This window comes from Heptranchias perlo, chromosome 12, assembly GCF_035084215.1.
Source record: "Heptranchias perlo isolate sHepPer1 chromosome 12, sHepPer1.hap1, whole genome shotgun sequence".
Taxonomy (NCBI): Eukaryota; Metazoa; Chordata; class Chondrichthyes; order Hexanchiformes; family Hexanchidae; genus Heptranchias; species Heptranchias perlo.
The window spans coordinates 34,450,495-34,467,272 of record NC_090336.1 but is presented as its reverse complement, the minus strand read 5'-3'; the positions used below and the strand labels follow the sequence as shown (position 1 = coordinate 34,467,272).

The 16,778-nt window shown below is 43.0% G+C and overlaps 1 protein-coding gene across 8 annotated transcripts in view; it reads left to right on the top strand.

The window, feature by feature from the left end:
* Positions 1-16,778, top strand: part of stk33 (serine/threonine kinase 33) — a 231,786-nt gene that overhangs the window by 193,509 nt on the left and 21,499 nt on the right. For 7 of the 8 annotated variants that reach the window (XM_067993920.1, XM_067993924.1, XM_067993923.1 and 4 more), the window contains 2 exons: positions 850-1,089; positions 10,485-10,565. In XM_067993920.1, coding sequence (XP_067850021.1) covers positions 850-1,089; positions 10,485-10,565 — 321 coding nt within the window. Of the gene's footprint in view, positions 1-849; positions 1,090-10,484; positions 10,566-11,180; positions 11,325-16,778 lie in introns of all 8 variants that reach the window. The other variant, XM_067993926.1, reaches the window with a different exon arrangement.

The following is a 16,778-nucleotide window of genomic DNA, read 5'->3' as shown; positions in this document are numbered from 1 at the left end:
GTCGGATGATGTTCCCAAAGGGCAGCATGTAGATGAGAAATGGGAGGGGGCCAAGGATAACTCCTTGGGGGACTCCAGAAATTTCGGTACAGGGGTGAGAAGAGAAGCCATTGCAGGAGATTCTCTGGCTACGGCAAGATAGGTGAGAGTGGAACCAAGAAAGGGCAGTCCCAATCTTGGAGGAGATTGGGCACATGAGATCACGCCCAGAAATTGATCCCCCCAACTCTAATTTTTCACCAAGAAAGTGAATCAATTTCTCCCCCATGAACTCTGCCATGCATTTCTTTCAAATTATTACAACTCAATTTCACAAATGTCAGTAAAGCCTTTCTTAATCAGAAATAGTGAAATCCTATCTTTACTAATGTATTGGGGCCTTTTTTAGTATATCAATGCAGCTGCTTTACAATGTTACTAAAAAATATTGCAAAATATTCACAGCACAAATCTGTGCTTGCAATAAAATCCACCTTTTAGGTTTCCATGTAATGAGGATGTGGCTTATTCATCAGTGAGAGAGCTATTGGAGTCTTGCAAAATACTTTGAAATGTGATTATTTGATCACATTCTTTTTAACTGGTCCCCTAGGTTTGCAGGTAGTTTAAAAAAAAATTGTTAGTGTGATTTTACATGCCAGATTTTTACGGGAAGTGCAGTTTTATCCTGTGAACTCATTAAACTACACCCGAGAATGCCAAATTTTCAAACCTACGAGGCATTTGTAAGAAAAGCCCTTCATTTCCTGTTGCTGGGCTATATTCGCTCATGGTTCTTCTGCTACAAAGGACAATGACTGTTAATGTTTTAGTTCGCTGTGTTACCCAAATCTTGTCCTTGAATTCCAGGGTGACACTACAGCCACACAAAGGCCACCAAATGTGCTTGAAATGATGAAACAGTGGAGAGATGACCTGGACGGAGATGAAGAAGGATCAAATACAAATAGTTCTGTATCAAACAGTATTTTTCAAAATATGCAGACTAGCCAGGAAGGTGGCGAGGGTACTACCAGCAGCAACGGTATCTCAGATAATTCCAGAGAAAATGACAGTGGCAGTAGCCAGCCCTGCACTCCATCTAAACAGGTAAAATTTTATTAAAAAATTGTATCAAAAATGAAATTCATAGAAGAAAGAATGAACTCGTATTACACCCTCCACACCCCTAGATGGCTCTGGGTAAAAGCATGGTTAGGGTGAAACTGAGCTGTACAGATTCGCTGATCTTAGTCAGTGTGATAGTTAAGATGCTACAATTAGTCTCAAGACTCCAGGGTTAGGGAGGGGACAGTCTGCCAGTGTTTCCAGTACTGACTGGTATCCAGTGATTCTTACTGAAAACTGTCCATTTGTAGAAGTTGGGTGAAGACAGCATGCATTGTCCCTATTATTCACTTACTGTCAAATTGCCTACCAACACACAGGGCAGAATTTTTCAAGACCCAATGCCACCAGCAGGTAGCTTCTTGGAAGTTCACAGGAACACTGCCGGTGGTATTTCATGCATTGATTTCAATGGACAGAAAATCACCAGCAATGCACTCGTAGTTTTCTGATGAGCTGCCCATGGTACTCAAAGCCCCACTGGTGTGATATTGGGTCTCAAAAAATTCTCGAAGCAAGACTAGAGAGAGCGCTAGATTTTGCATGCATGGCAGGTTTCCCCGTGGTGCAAAGTGCCAGTGACTGCACACACATTGCCTTGAGTGCTTCCTATTACTAGCCTGGTATCTTTATCAATCGAAAAGGATTCTGCTGCCTCAACGTACAACTGGTTTGTAACCACAGGCAACGCCTCATGCAGGCCTGTGCCCGTTATCCCGTTGGCAGTCATGACTCTCATCCCGCACCGGTCCTCTGTGTCACCCTTATTCCAACTAGGCTGGCAAGTTACAGGCTGGCAATTGGGCAACAAGGGTTATCCCCTGCGAACATGGCTTATGACTCCAGTCAGGAGCCCGCGCACAGCTCCCGAGCAAGCCTGCTATGACAGCCATGCTGCCACGAGGCATATCATCAAGCAAACAATCGTTCTGGAGAAGCTTTGCAGTACATCCCAGAGTGGGTATCCAGATTCGTGGTCATATGCAGCATGCTCCATAACTTCGCCATTATGAGGGCCAACCCTTACCACCACCTGGGCAGCAAGTACAGGAGGAGGAGGAGGAGGAGGAGGAGGAGGAGGAGGAGGAGGAGGAGAAGAAGCAGCATGAGATTCCCTATTTGCCCAAGCTGTCAGAGCAAAGCTCATCGAGGAGCGCTTCACCTGAGTCAGCCCTCCCATTTCCTATTCACCAACAGTCCTACAATCCTTACCACTAGTCTTAGAGGCACCATCACATCACCTTCCTTCACTCCACAATTATTCACTTCATTACAAAGACAAATACCAACACCAAATCCAGATCGAGAAACAGATTTATAACATAAATCATGTCAGCATTGTCAAAACAATGACCCTTGTACAAACTCTTAGTGCCTGTCTTGGGTGCCGTTTCCTATTCTGGTGCTCCTACAAGGTGCTTCCCCAGTGGCTACAACTTGGGAAGTGGAAAGCTGCTGAGCTTCCATTGAGGACACTTCAGATGGCCTTGGAGGATGTCGTCGTGCAGCTCTGGACATCTTGTCGTGGGCAGCAGCATCCTGGGCTAAGTAGCACCAGCAAGGGGACTAGTAGGGAGCAGCCATACTGTCATCCTGTGAGAGGACAGCAAGTGCCTCTCCCATCAAGCCAAGGCCACTCTCCTGGAGAACAGAGTGCTGGAGTGATATAACGCCCTGGAAGCCCCTTTCAACAGTGGCCTCAAAAGTCAAGATGGCAGCTGTCTGAGCTTCCATGCCAGCAGTGTGAACTGCCACAGTAGCCATCTGAGCTTCCATGGCAACAGTTTGTGCTGCCATGGAAGCTGTCAGAGTTGTCATAAGATGCTCCATCATGGTGGGTACCACTGATGGAGCTGATTACTTCGTCCATGTTGGACAGAATGGTCTTCATGCCATTGGCAAAGCCTTGCAACGTGCTGAAACTGGACACCTCCGTGCTCCGTGACATTGTGCACAAACTCTCTGGCAGGCTGCCCAGAGCATCAAGCATTTTCTGGTGTATGTCTAAGAGCCTTCTTCGGTAGCCCGGGCCACCAAAGTCTGCATCCGAGTCCTCTGTAGCGGAACTAATGAATCGTCTTGCCCTCTGGCAGGCTGGCACCTGCGGCATCCTATCCCCCTGCCTGGTGAGTCACCACATGCAGATCCCTCCTCTAACCTAGCAAAAAAGATTCACAAGGATGATACCAGAACTAAGAGGATGTCTTTAGTTGCCTAGGCCCTAAGTTCTGGAATTCCCTCCCTAAACCTCTCTGCCTCTCCTCCTTTAAGATACTCCTTAAAACCTACCTCTTTGACCAAGTTCTGTCCTAATATCTCCCTATGTGGTTCTGTGTCAAATTTTGTTTGATAATCGCTTCTGTGAAGCGCCTTGGGATGTTTTACGCTTGGCGTCACTGCAGTGCATCTGTGAGGTTGAGAGCTACATGGATAGCACGTTTCAGGAGGTGGTCACCCCGCAGCTTGAGAGTGCAGGCAGAGAGGGACTGGGTGACTGTCAACAGACAAAAAGGAGCAGGCAGGTAGTGCAGGAGTCCTCTGAGGGCATCTCACTCTCCAACCAGTATTCAGTTCTGAATACTGGTGAGGCAGAGGGTTCCTCTGTGGGGTGAAGCCAGAGCCAAGACCATAGTACCATGGGTGGCCCAGCTGTACGGGGGGGTAGGGGGTGAAGATAAACAGCCAGGGATCTTGGTCCATATCGGTACCAACGACGTAGGAAGAAAGAGGGATGAGGTCCTGCAGGCAGAGTTTAAGGAGTTAGGAAAGAGATTAACTGCAGTTGTACAGGGCCTTGGTAAGACCACATCTGGGGTATTGTGTGCAGTTTTGGTCTCCTTATCTAAGGAAGGATGTTCTTGCCATGGAGGGAGTGCAACAAAGGTTTACCAGACTGATTCCTGGGATGGCAGGACTGACGTATGAGGAGAGATTGGGTTGACAAGGCCTATATTTACTAGAGTTTAGAAGAATGAGAGGTGATCTCATCGAAACATATAAAATTCTAACAGGACCAGACAGACTAGATGCAGGGAGGATGTTCCCGATGGCTGGGGAGTCCAGAACCAGGGGTCACAGTCTCAGGATACGGGGTATGCCATTTAGAACCGAGATGAGGAGAAATTTCTTCACTGAGGATGGTGAACCTGTGGAATTCTCTACCACAGAAGGCAGTGGAGGCCAAGTCATTAGATGTATTCAAGAAGGAGATGGATATATTTCTTAATGCTAAAGGGATCAAGAGATATGGGGAAAAAGCGGGAACAGGGTACTGAGTTAGACGATCAGCCATGATCATTTTGAATGGCGGAGCAGGCCCGAAGGGCCGAATGGCCTACTCTTGCTCCCATTTTCTATGTTAACAAGCAGGACCTCAGAACATTGGTGGGAGTTGTTTATAGGCCACCAAACAGTAGTGGTAATGTAGGGCCCGGTATAAAGCAGGATCTCAAGGGTAGTAATCTCCGGATTACTTCTAGTGCCACGTGCTAGTGAGTATAGAAATGGGAGGATAAAGCAGATGTATGTGTGGCTGGAGAGATGGTGTAGGAGGGAGGGGTTTGGATTTCTGGGGCATTGGGACCGGTTCTGGAGGAGGTGGGACCTGTACAAGCTGGACGGGTTGCACCTCAACAGGGCCGGGACCAATATCCTTGCGGGAAGGTTTGCTAGTGCTGTTGGGAGGGTTTAAACTAACTTGGCAGGGGGATGGGAACCTGAGAGGAGATTCAGAAGCGAGAGTAACAAAGCTGGAAGTGGAAGGCAGAAAATTAGTAAGTGAAATTAGAAGGCAGCGGAACAAAGGCCAGCGGTAAATAAAGTCAAATTAGGAAAAAAATGTTAATAAGGCAAAATTAAAGGTACTTTATCTGAATGCACGCAGCATTCGCAACAAGGTAGATGAATTGACGGCACAAATAGAAGTAAATGGGTATGATCTAATTGCCATTACAGAGATGTGGCTGCAGGGTGACCAAGGCTGGGAACTGAATATTCAAGGATATTCTACATTTAGGAAAGACTGGCAAAAAGGAAAAGGAGGTGGGGTAACGCTGTTAATAAAGGATGAGATAGTGAGAAAGGATCTTGGCTCAGAAGATCAAGATGTAGAGTGGAGCCAAGGAACAACAAGGGGCAGAAAACATTGGTGGGAGTTGTTTATAGGCCACCAAACAGTAGTGGTAATGTAGGGCACGGTATAAAGCAGGAAATTAGAAGTGCATGTAACAAAGGTAATACAGTAATCATGGGGGACTTTATCTACATATAGATTGCGCAAACCAAATTAACACTAATACTGTGGAGGACGAATTCCTGGAATGTGTACGAGATGGTTTTCTAGATCAGTATGTTGAGGAACCAACTAGGGAACAGGCTATTTTAGATCTAGTATTGTGTAATGAGAAAGGGTTAATTAATTTTGTTGTAAAGGAGCCCTTAGGGAAGAGTGACCATAACATGATAGAATTCTTCATTAAGTTTGAAGGTGATGTAGTTCAATCCGAAACTAGTGTCTTAAATCTAAACAAAGGAAACTATGAAGATATGAGGCACAAGTTGGCTGTGGTTGATTGGGGAACTATGTTAAAAGGTATGACGGTAAGACAGGCAATGGCTGGTGTTTAAAGAATTAATACATAATTTACAACAAATATATATTCCTTTAAAGCACAAAAACCCAACAGGAAAAGTGGTCCAACCATGGCTAACAAGAGAAATTAAAGATAGTATTAAATCAAAGAAAGAGGCAAATAAAGTTGCCAGAAAAAGCAGTCAGCCTGAGGATTGGGAGCATTTTAGAATTCAGCAAAGGAGGACCAAGAAATTGATAGAGAAAGGGATAATAGAATATGAGAGTAAACTAGCAAGAAACATAAAAATGGACTGTAAAAGCTTCTTATAGGTATGTAAAAAGGAAAAGACTGGCAAAGGCAAATGTGGGTCTCTTACAAACAGAGACGGGAGAATTTATAATGGGGAATAAGGAAATGGCAGAAAAATTAAACAAATACTTTGTGACTGTCTTCACGGAAGAAGACACAAGAAACCTCCCAGAAATGCTAGAGAACCAAGGGTCTGGCGAGAATGAGGAACTGCAAGAAATTAGTATTAGTAAAAATAAATAGTATGAGAGAAATTAATGGGATTGAAAGTCGATAAATCCCAAGGACCTGATGATTTACATCCCAGGGTTCTGAAAGAGGTGGCTATAGAGATAGTGGATGCATTAGTTGTCATCTTCCAAAATTGTATAGATTCTGGAATGGTTTCTGCAGATTGGAGGGTAGCAAATGTAACCTCACTATTTAAGAAAGGAGGAAGAGAGAAAGCAGGGAACGACAGTCATGTTAGCCTGACATCAGAAGTAGGGAAAATGCTAGAATGTATAATAAAGGATGTGATAACAGGACACTTAGAAAATAATAATAGGATTTGGGAGAGTCAACATGGATTTATGAAAGGGAAATCATGTTTGACAAACCTATTGGAGTTCTTTGGGGATGTATCTAGTAGAATGGATAAGGGGGAACCAGTGGATGTGGTGTATTTGGATTTTCAGAAGGCTTTCGATAAGGTCCCATACAGGTGGTTGGTGAACAAAGTTAGAGCACTTGGAATTGGGGGTAATATACTGGCATGGATTGAGAATTGGTTAATAGACAGAAAACTGAGATTAGGAATAAACAGGTCGTCTTCAGGTTGGCAGACTAGTGGGGTACCGCAGGGATCGATGTTTGGGCCCCAGCTATTCACAATCTATGTCAGTGATTTGGATGAGGGGACCAAATGTAATATTTCCAAGTTTTCTGATGACACAAACCTAGGTGGGAATGTGAGTTGTGAGGAGGATGCAAAGGGGCGTCAAGGAGATATCGACAGGCTAAGTGATTGGGCAAGAACATGGCAGATGGAATATAATGTGGAAAAATGTGAAATTATCCACTTTGGTAGGAGATACAGAAATGCAGAGTATTTTTTAAATGGTGAGCGATTGGGAAATGCTGATGTTCAAAGGGTCCTGGGTGTCCTTTTACATGAGTCAGTGAAAGCTAACATGCAGGTGCAGCAAGCAATTAGGAAGGCAAATGGTATGTTGGCCTTTATTACAAGAGGATTTGAGTACAGGAGTAAAGATGTCTTACTACAATTATATATGGCCTTGGTGAGACCGCACCTGGAGTATTGTGTACAATTGTGGTCTCCTTACCTAAGAAAGGATATACTTGCCATAGAGGGAGTGCAACAAAGGTTCAGACTGATTCCTGGGCTGGTGGGATTGTTTTATGAGGAGAGATTGAGTAGACTAGGCCTGTATTCTCTCGAGTTTAGAAGAATGAGAGGTGATCTCATTGAAACATACAAAATTCTTACAGGGCTCGACAGGGTAGATGCAAGGAGGATGTTTCCCTTGGCTGGGGAGTCTAGAACCAGGGGTCACGGTCTGAGATGAGGAGAAATTTCTTCACTCAGAAGGTGGTGAATCTGTGGAATTCTCTAGCCCAGAGGGCTGTGAAGGCTCAGTCATTGAGTACATTCAAAACAGAGATCAATAGATTTCTAGATATTAAATGATGTGGAGATGCCGGTGATGGACTGGGGTTGACAATTGTAAACAATTTTACAACACCAAGTTATAGTCCAACAAATTTATTTTAAATTCCACAAGCTTTCGGAGGCTTCCTCCTTCCTCAGGTGAACGGTGTGGAAGGATTTCCACACCGTTCACCTGAGGAAGGAGGAAGCCTCCGAAAGCTTGTGGAATTTAAAATAAATTTGTTGGACTATAACTTGGTGTTGTAAAATTGTTTACACTAGATATTAAAGGCATCAAAGGATATGAGGATAGTGCAGGAAAATGGCGTTGAGGTAGAAGATCCGCCATGATCTTGTTGAATGGCGGGGCAAGCTTGAGGGGCCGGATGGCCTACTCCTGCTCCTATTTCTTATTTATGTTCTTTATTACGTTAAAGGCAGTATATAAATGCTAGTTATTGTTGCTACACTTATCAGGAAAGGCTGAACAGACTGGGGCTCTTTTCAGGGGAATTTAAGGGGAAGCTAGATAAGCATATGAGGAAGAAATGAATGGAAGGGTATGCTGATAGGGTTCGATGTAGAGGGGAGGGAGGAGGCTCACGTGGAGCATAAACGACGGCATAGACCAGTTGTGCCGAATGGCCTATTTCTGTGCTGTAGACTCTATGTAATTCGATGCAACTAAAATCCGCATGATGTCAGTATCTGAGCTGGTGCTTGTGAGTGTCAGATCAAGTGATGGTGCATCTTCTGGGATACTGCACTTCTCTTCCTCCACCGGCTGACGGCCATCTACGTTCTCATCAGCTAAAATGATAGAAAGGGACAGGTTAGCTTGTGGTGTGAGGGAGAGCAGAGAGAAAGAAGTGGGTATTGAAAGCATCTGCAACTTGTCATGCAGAGTTTGTGGGGGAGAGAGGGAGAAGTCAGAAGAGAGGAAGAGGATTAGGTGTAAAGATACCCTGCACGGCATCTCCTCCAACGTCGCCAGTGACTACGGCCTCCACTCTGCCCCTTCTCATGATATCCAGCACACTCCCTTCAATGGGTGTACAGACACGCTCGTCCTCCTCCTGTTGCCTGGTGTTGTGTGCCACTTTCTCCTGCAAGAAAGTGGTGTGTTAGTGAGAGTCTTGAGAGGTGTTTAGAAAATGTGGCTGTCATGGTGGAATACCTGACAGTGTGTACGTGAGTTTTGGGTAAGTGAAGTTTGTAATAGTGCTGAGTGTGTGAGGATGAGGAGAAGAATGTTTAGTGAAGTCTGGCACTAAACATTATTGTGCAGGATAGTGGGGGAGGGTAATGGTGTGTAAGCTATAATGAGGCTGTGAGTGGTGCTGCCATGATGAGAAAGTATTTTAACAGTGTTCTTACCTTGACCACTCTAGTCAGGTCATTGATTTTTTTTCTGGCACTGCAGCCATGTTCTTGTGGTCATGCTCCTGGCATTGACATCCTCAGCAATGTCCTGTCACTGCCTCCTCATTAGATGCCGGGGGGGAAAAAGGATGTTTCTCCTCCTGTCCACTGCCTGCACCAAGGCTTCCATTGCAGCATCAGAGAACCTTAGTGCTCACTCTCTCCCTCTTTCAGCTATTTGCTCCAGAAGTTGCAGTACAGGTTTTGCAGCAAGAATGCACTTCCCTCTTAACAGGTGCTGGCTGCCTTTAAGTATCGTCCTGGCCTCCCAATATTGGCCAATGAATAGCGCATGTAGCGCTGGCTGCACGCACAAATGATTATAAGCAACAGGCAGTGCAGATTTTGGCAAAAAGGCTATGTTTGCCTACATAACAGTCTCTACATTTCAAAGTAATTAATTGCATGTGAGTAACTAATTGTGCATTGAGACATTTCTGAGAGACATGATAAGGTGCAATAAAATTACAATTTCTTTTCTTTCTTGGAAGGAACTATGGGGTAGATTTTCGTCTATGCTGTTTATCTGTTAAGCATCGCCTGGACGGAGAGCAGTGAGGAAAATCTGATGGGGAGAATGAAATGCTGATAACAGAACCCACCTGATTTTCCTTCCACTGAAATTAACCGAAGGAAAATATGGTGGATTCTGTAAGGGGCGAGCAATCCGCCCCGCCAGATTTTCCTTTCTCTGCTGTGCCCAAGCGATGTCTAATGCCCAGGTGGTACTGCTGGGAATTGGTGTCCAAAAACTTTACTAAGTACAACAATCTGTGGTGTGAACTATCTCATAACAAAACTGAGCAGCAATGTGATCTAAATAGTTTTTCTTTCAGTGAGTGTGTTGGGATGTGATTATGAATAAAGAACAACATAGTAATTGTTACTGATGCCATGAAATTAGTCAGATGAGACTGATAAGGTGCAGGTTATATTACATGAATGAGTTACACTGGTATTCCACACAAGTGTAATGTAATTTGTAGCATATGTCTTCATCATATGTTGTTGATACAATGGGTATTGTTCAGTTTTAGCACGAGACAGCTACTCATCTCATTTATTTTTCGGCTTTGATTATTTGCTTAGGATGGTTTCACAACACTGAAATGAATGTAATAATATTGCAGTTACAAGTTATATGTAGAATGTGATAACATTGGTTTTGTTTTAGTGGAAAACTTGTTGCAAAGAGCTGTGTATGATTTTGTGTTTTTGAAAATGATTGACCCATACCATTTGTTTTAACTAATGAACCTTCCTTCATGCATCTTTATAATTTACTTTTGACCTTAATCTGGCACTCAATTTGGGACAAACCTTATTTCAACAGCTAAACTAGGTTCTGATGAACCAGGCAACATTGGTATATGAATAATTCAAATTTCTAATTAGTCCTTTTTGAAAATTTAATTTTTCAGAGCATTAAGAAGAATACCATTGTGGGCTTTCCTGTCGATGGGTCACTTCCTATGAAGAAAACTAACAAGTTCAGCAGCAATGTGAGTGGCAACAAATTAAGGGGGAAGAAAAGTAAAATTAGATTTGAAATAAAATGATTAATTGAAAATAAATTAACCAGAATTAATCAGAATTAGGCTATTTAGTCCAAATGAAATTGGCAGTAAATTACAATGAATGTTCATTTACAAATCCATATGGTTGTGTATATATATTTACAAAAATGTGGGTCTGCAAATGAATTGGCTACTGTGTAAAGGCAATGGTACTTTTACTGCAAATCGATAACCTTCCAGGACTTTAGACTTAAATTGTGTATGTTTAACATGCATGACTTTGCTACTTAAAGCATGGTAGAATGTGTAAACTATGGGATATACCATTTTTGTTTTGCTCAAGTGGCAGGGAAAATTCTAGTAATAAGGTAAAGTACAGATTTTTGTTAATTTAAGATAAAACTCTTGCACTGAAACTTGCCCAAGGTATATTCAAGATTAAAAATGGTGCTAATATGGCCTAACTTCATATTTATAAATTACCGTTATACTCTACTAGTTGTGATTACTAGCCACTGAAGCAATGCTATTCAGTACTCTTCAGTTGTGCCAGCCATGTTATACTGGCTAAGCATACTAAGCATTTTAACTTCTTCCCAGATTCAAAACATCTTGTTTAACAATAGCACATATGTGCACTGTGGAGCTCTGAGTTTGAGAGGAAGGCAGAGCAGCCAGTATAATCTGAGTGGTACCTAATTACCAGTGCACATCTTTTGAGCCATTAAGCCCGGTTTACACCAGGTAGGTAAGTTAAATATCAGCATTGCTGATCAGTGGGATGTGATATGATGGGAGTTATAAACATCAGCCTTGGCACAGTGGTTGCACCTTTGCTTCTGAATCAGAAGGTTGTGTTCAAATACCATTCCATAGACTTGACCACATAATCTAGGCTGATACTCCAGTGCAGTACTGAGGGAGTGCTGCACTGTCAGAGGTGCTGTCTTTCAGATGAGACGTTAAACTGAGGGCCCGTTTGCCCTCTCATAGGTGTAAAAAATTTCATGGCACTATTCGACAAAGAGTAGGGGCATTCTCCCAGTGTCCTGACCAACATTTATTTCTCAATTTACACCACCTAAAACAGATTATGTGGTCATTATCTTATTACTGTTTGTGGGACCTTGCAGTGTGCAAATTGGCAGCCGCGCTTCCCTACTTTACAGCAGTGACTACACTTCAAAAGTACTTCATTGGCTGTAAAGCGCTTTGGAACATCCTTAGGTCATGAAATGTACTATATAAATGTAAGTGTGTTCTTCTTTATGCTATAGATAAAGCCATTACATAGGCAAAGACTGTGGCATGCTTTTGATTGGTGACCTGCTCCTATGCTTCTTCCAATGCTGCTTTGAAACAGGGGAGTTCAAAATGTGTCTAAATGAACCAGGAATAACTCTCCCAGAGCTTCCTAGCCTCCATTCAGTGCATCCCCATGGTCAAGACTCTGATTAAATATTCAGAACATTGAAGATCATGAACACAAGCCTGCACCTTATGCAATATGTTGGTCCATCATCTTTTCTTCAGCTCTTAATTGAAGATGCCAGGAAAAAAAAGAACAATTTTCACTTGTTAAATTGAAAACATTTAATCCTTCATTCTGCTTCCACCACAAAAATGGAGTGTATCCTAATTTGATAGGTTCTGAGGAAACAATGGGAACATTATAAGAAATGTGTTAAGATGGGGGAGGAGCTGGGGAGTAGTGATCATAGACTCAGGGTAAAGAAAATAAAGGGCGTTTGTGACCTTAGTCACTGGCAGTACAGTCTGTATAGTGAAATTAGGCTGCAGTTCTACTTGCAGCATGTGGCATAACTATGTGATAGTGTCTTTTGGAAGATGAACCCTCCGCAGGCACATCTCCTTGGTTAAATACATATAAGAAGGCCTCTATAGGAATTCTGGTAGCTGGATGTTTTGCATCTGTAGTGCAGCCTCACCAGCCTGTTCTCCTGCCATTGCTCTTTTTTTAATTGCTGGACTTCGTCCTGAACTCTGCTACTATCCTCCTCACTGTTTACTACATTTCCAAGTTTTGTGTCATTTGCAAACCTTGAAATGATGCCCCCATACCTGTCCAGGTCATTAATATATATCAAAAAGAGTAGTGGTCCTAATACCAACTCCTGGAGGACACCACTGTATACTTCCCACCAATCTGAAAAACAACTCTTCACCACTACTCTCTGCTTTCAGTCTCTTAGCCAATGCTGTATCCATGCTGCCTCTGCCCCTTTAATCCCATGGTTGAAGACTCAACCTCCCACAACGGGGAATGGTTAACCCATCTCTACCTGCCTTGATATGCCCCTAACCCACACCATTTTTATTCGTGGTTTCTCCCTCTCAGACATTTTCTCTGTGGAAGAGGAGTCAAGGAAACAGCAGCAAATCTGGCAGCCTTTCCAGATAATATGTAAGGAAACCACAGGGTCTATGCATAAACTAAGTGGATTCATTGAACAAGCTCATCAGTGAGTTGGTTAGATTAATAAGAGCCATATTAAATCTGTGAGTATCACTCAAAAACTAAGTTATTGCTTCAGAAAGATTTTTTGGGAACAGTTAGAGGAACTGCTGGAATCTTCTTAAAAAAAACATTGTGCTATAACAGGAAAGGCTATGAAAAATAAGATCCTTTTTAAGAGCTTACGTCACTCAACCAACTAGCTACTACAAAGCCTGATTCAACCTCAACCTTTTCACAACACCACATGGAGTCACCGAGCATAATACTTTTGCTGTTTAGGCTGTGTTGGCTGTTGTAGCTCAAATTAAATTCTGCAAAAAGTTATTTGGCTGAGTCTACCATGGAATTTTGACAATTCTGGCCTGTTCAAAAAAGGGAAAAGGAATAAGACAGGAAATTATTGGTCAATTAACTTGGTCATGGGTGAACTTCTAGAGTCCATAATACAGGATGAAATTGGGAAACACTTACAATGGTATGGGCTAATCGGAGAGAGCAGGGATTTGGAAAGGGCGGGTCGTAGTTGATCATTCAATTAAATTTTCTGAGGAAATCACAGTAGATTAAGAGAATGCAGTGGAGGGTATATAAAAGGTGTTTGATAAGATGCCACATAAGAGACTTGAAAATGAATTCCACATTGTATTGAAGAGAATGTAGCTGCATTGATAAAAGAAAGGTTAGAGGACAGAAAGCAGAGTAGTAGTAAATTAATGCTTTTCAGGTTGGCAGATTGTGCTTAGTAGTGTTCCCAGGGCTCTTTGCCAGAGCCTCTTGTTTTCCAGTTATATAAATGATTTGGACATACACATAAGAGGAATAATAAGAACTTTGCTAATAGATTAGAGAGCATGACAATCTTTAAGAGCAAACGCAAGAAATTGCAAGGAGACACACAAACGATTAATGTTGTGAGGATATTGGTAGCAAATGCAATTCTGTAAAGAAAAGAGGTATTTTGGGGGGTAAGAAGAATTAAAGGAAGTCTGCCCTTAATGGTAAGATGCTAAATAGAGTGGATGAACAGATAGATCCAGGAGTATAGGTATTTAAAGATGGAGTACAGACACAAAAGGCCACAAAAAGGCAATGGAATCATGGATTTTATACATGGAGCATTGAATATAAAGCAAGGAGGTGATGTTAAATTTCTACAATTTATTGGTTAGGCCACAATTGGAATGTTTTGTGCAGTTCTGGGCATCCCATTATAGGAAACGTATTGGAGCCATCAAAAGTGTAAGTTCACTAGAATGATACCAGGAAAAGAGGTTATAGTTATGAAAAAAAACCTGAATAATTGGGGCTTTTTTTCACTGGAACAGAGAAAGTTGAGAGGACATATTATCAGAGGTTTTCAAAATTCTGAAAGATTTTTGAGAGGGTATACAGTGAAAGATTATTTCCACTGGTTCACCTTGGATTATCACTTGAACAATGAAGGAGGAAGGTAGAAGAATTTCTTTCACACAGAATATTAGAATATGGGCTGTCTCACCACGATGGGGAAGACAATAAAAGAGAATAGGATAAGTATTTGAAAAGCAAGAATATAAAATAGAAATAAAGGGTAGGGAAATGGGATCAGAGTAATTAGCTCCAATTGAAGAGCTGGCACAGGCACGATAGGCTGAATAGCCTCCTTCTGTGCTGTAATTTCAATGATTACTAGGGTATGGGCTTAAAATTTTCAAGTCTGAATGGGGTAGGAGAAGTAAGGGCCAAGAAGGAAAGAACAGAAAATCCAATGTGTATGAAATGGTGTCTCTGGGCAAATAGCATTGATGCCCTTTGATGGCTGGCAAAGTGGATTTTCTGAAAAATCATTCTTGGGATGTAGGTGTCACTGGCAAGGCTGGCATTTGTTGCCCTAATACAGCTGAGTGGTTTGCTAGGCCACTTCAGGGGCAGTTAAGAGTCAACCACATTGGTGTGGGACCGGAATCACATATAGGCCAGACCAGGTAAGGATAGCAGTTCTCCTTCCCTAAAGGACATTAGCGAACCAGTTGGGTTTTTGCAGCAATCCGACAGCTTCATGGTCACTTCTACTGATACCAATTTTTTATTTCCAGATTTTTAAAACTGAATTCAAATTCTCAAACTACCATGGTGGGATTTGAACTCATGTTCTCTGGATTATTAGTCCGGTAACATGACCACGACACTACCGCACCTTTAAATATACTGCTACACGAGGTTAGTGCGAGGAGAGTTGCCCTGTTTTGTACTACAGGACATGTTGTCCACAGGATGGCAGTGAACTATGCCTGGAGGAGCCAGGCTTAATGGTGTCTGCTGTACCTTCAATATGCAGGAGAAGACTGCATACTTCGAAGGAATCTGGGAAAGTAAGACCGCTCAAAAGTACCATGTACCAAGGTAATGGCCCAAGATTCCATACCACAAAGTGTTGCTTGTCAATGCGTTCCACGTTTATTGCCCTCCTATGCCAAGCCCTCACACAACTTTACAGTGCTATCATTGTAATTCAGCAGGGCACACATTGAAGCTGCAACTTTCAATTGAAAACTTTACCACATTCACATCTTCCATGGCTTTCGCACATCAAAGCATTGTGTGTGAACCTGGTCACTTATTGGCATACAGGTTGGGCTTCAGATTGGGTATGTGACTATTATTAGTGACCCCTTGTACTTTGAGAAATGCAGCAGTGCGATGATATTCAGCAGTTACGTTATGCTAATAAGTGGAAGATGAGACAATAATATTGACCATGCTGACCAACGACATGCATGCTAAACAGCAGAAGCAACATGCTATAGACAGAGCGAAGTGATTCCACAACCAACGGATCAGATCAAAACTCTGCAGTCCTGCCACATCCAGTCGTGAATGGTGGTGGACAATTAAACAACTAACGGGAGGAGGAGGCTCTGCAAACATCCCCATCCTCAATGATGGCGGAGTCCAGCACGTGAGTGCAAAAGTCAAGGCTGAAGCGTTTGCAACCATCTTCAGCCAGAAGTGCCGAGTGGATGATCCATCTCGGCCTCCTCCCGATATCCCCACCATCACAGAAGCCAGTCTTCAGCCAATTCGATTCACTCCACGTGATATCAAGAAACGGCTGAGTGCACTGGATACAGCAAAGGCTATGGGCCCCGACAACATCCCAGCTGTAATGCTGAAGACTTGTGCTCCAGAACTAGCTGCGCCTCTAGCCAAGCTGTTCCAGTACAGCTACAACACTGGCATCTCCCCGACAATATGGAAAATTGCCCAGGTATGTCCTGTCCACAAAAAAAAAAAGCAGGACAAATCCAATCCAGCCAATTACCGCCCCATCAGTCTACTCTCAATCATCAGCAAAGTGATGGAAGGTGTCGTCGACAGTGCTATCAAACGGCACTTACTCACCAATAACCTACTCACCGATGCTCAGTTTGAGTTCCGCCAGGACCACTCTGCTCCAGACCTCATTACAGCCTTGGTCCAAACATGGACAAAAGAGTTGAATTCCAGAGGTGAGGTGAGAGTGACTGCCCTTGACATCAAGGCAGCATTTGACCGAGTGTGGCACCAAGGAGCCCGAGTAAAATTGAAGTCAATGGGAATCAGGGGGAAAACTCTCCAGTGGCTGGAGTCATACCTAGCACAAAGGAAGATGGTAGTGGTTGTTGGAGGCCAATCATCTCAGCCCCAGGACATTGCTGCAGGAGTTCCTCAGGGCAGTGTCCTAGGCCCAACCATCTTCA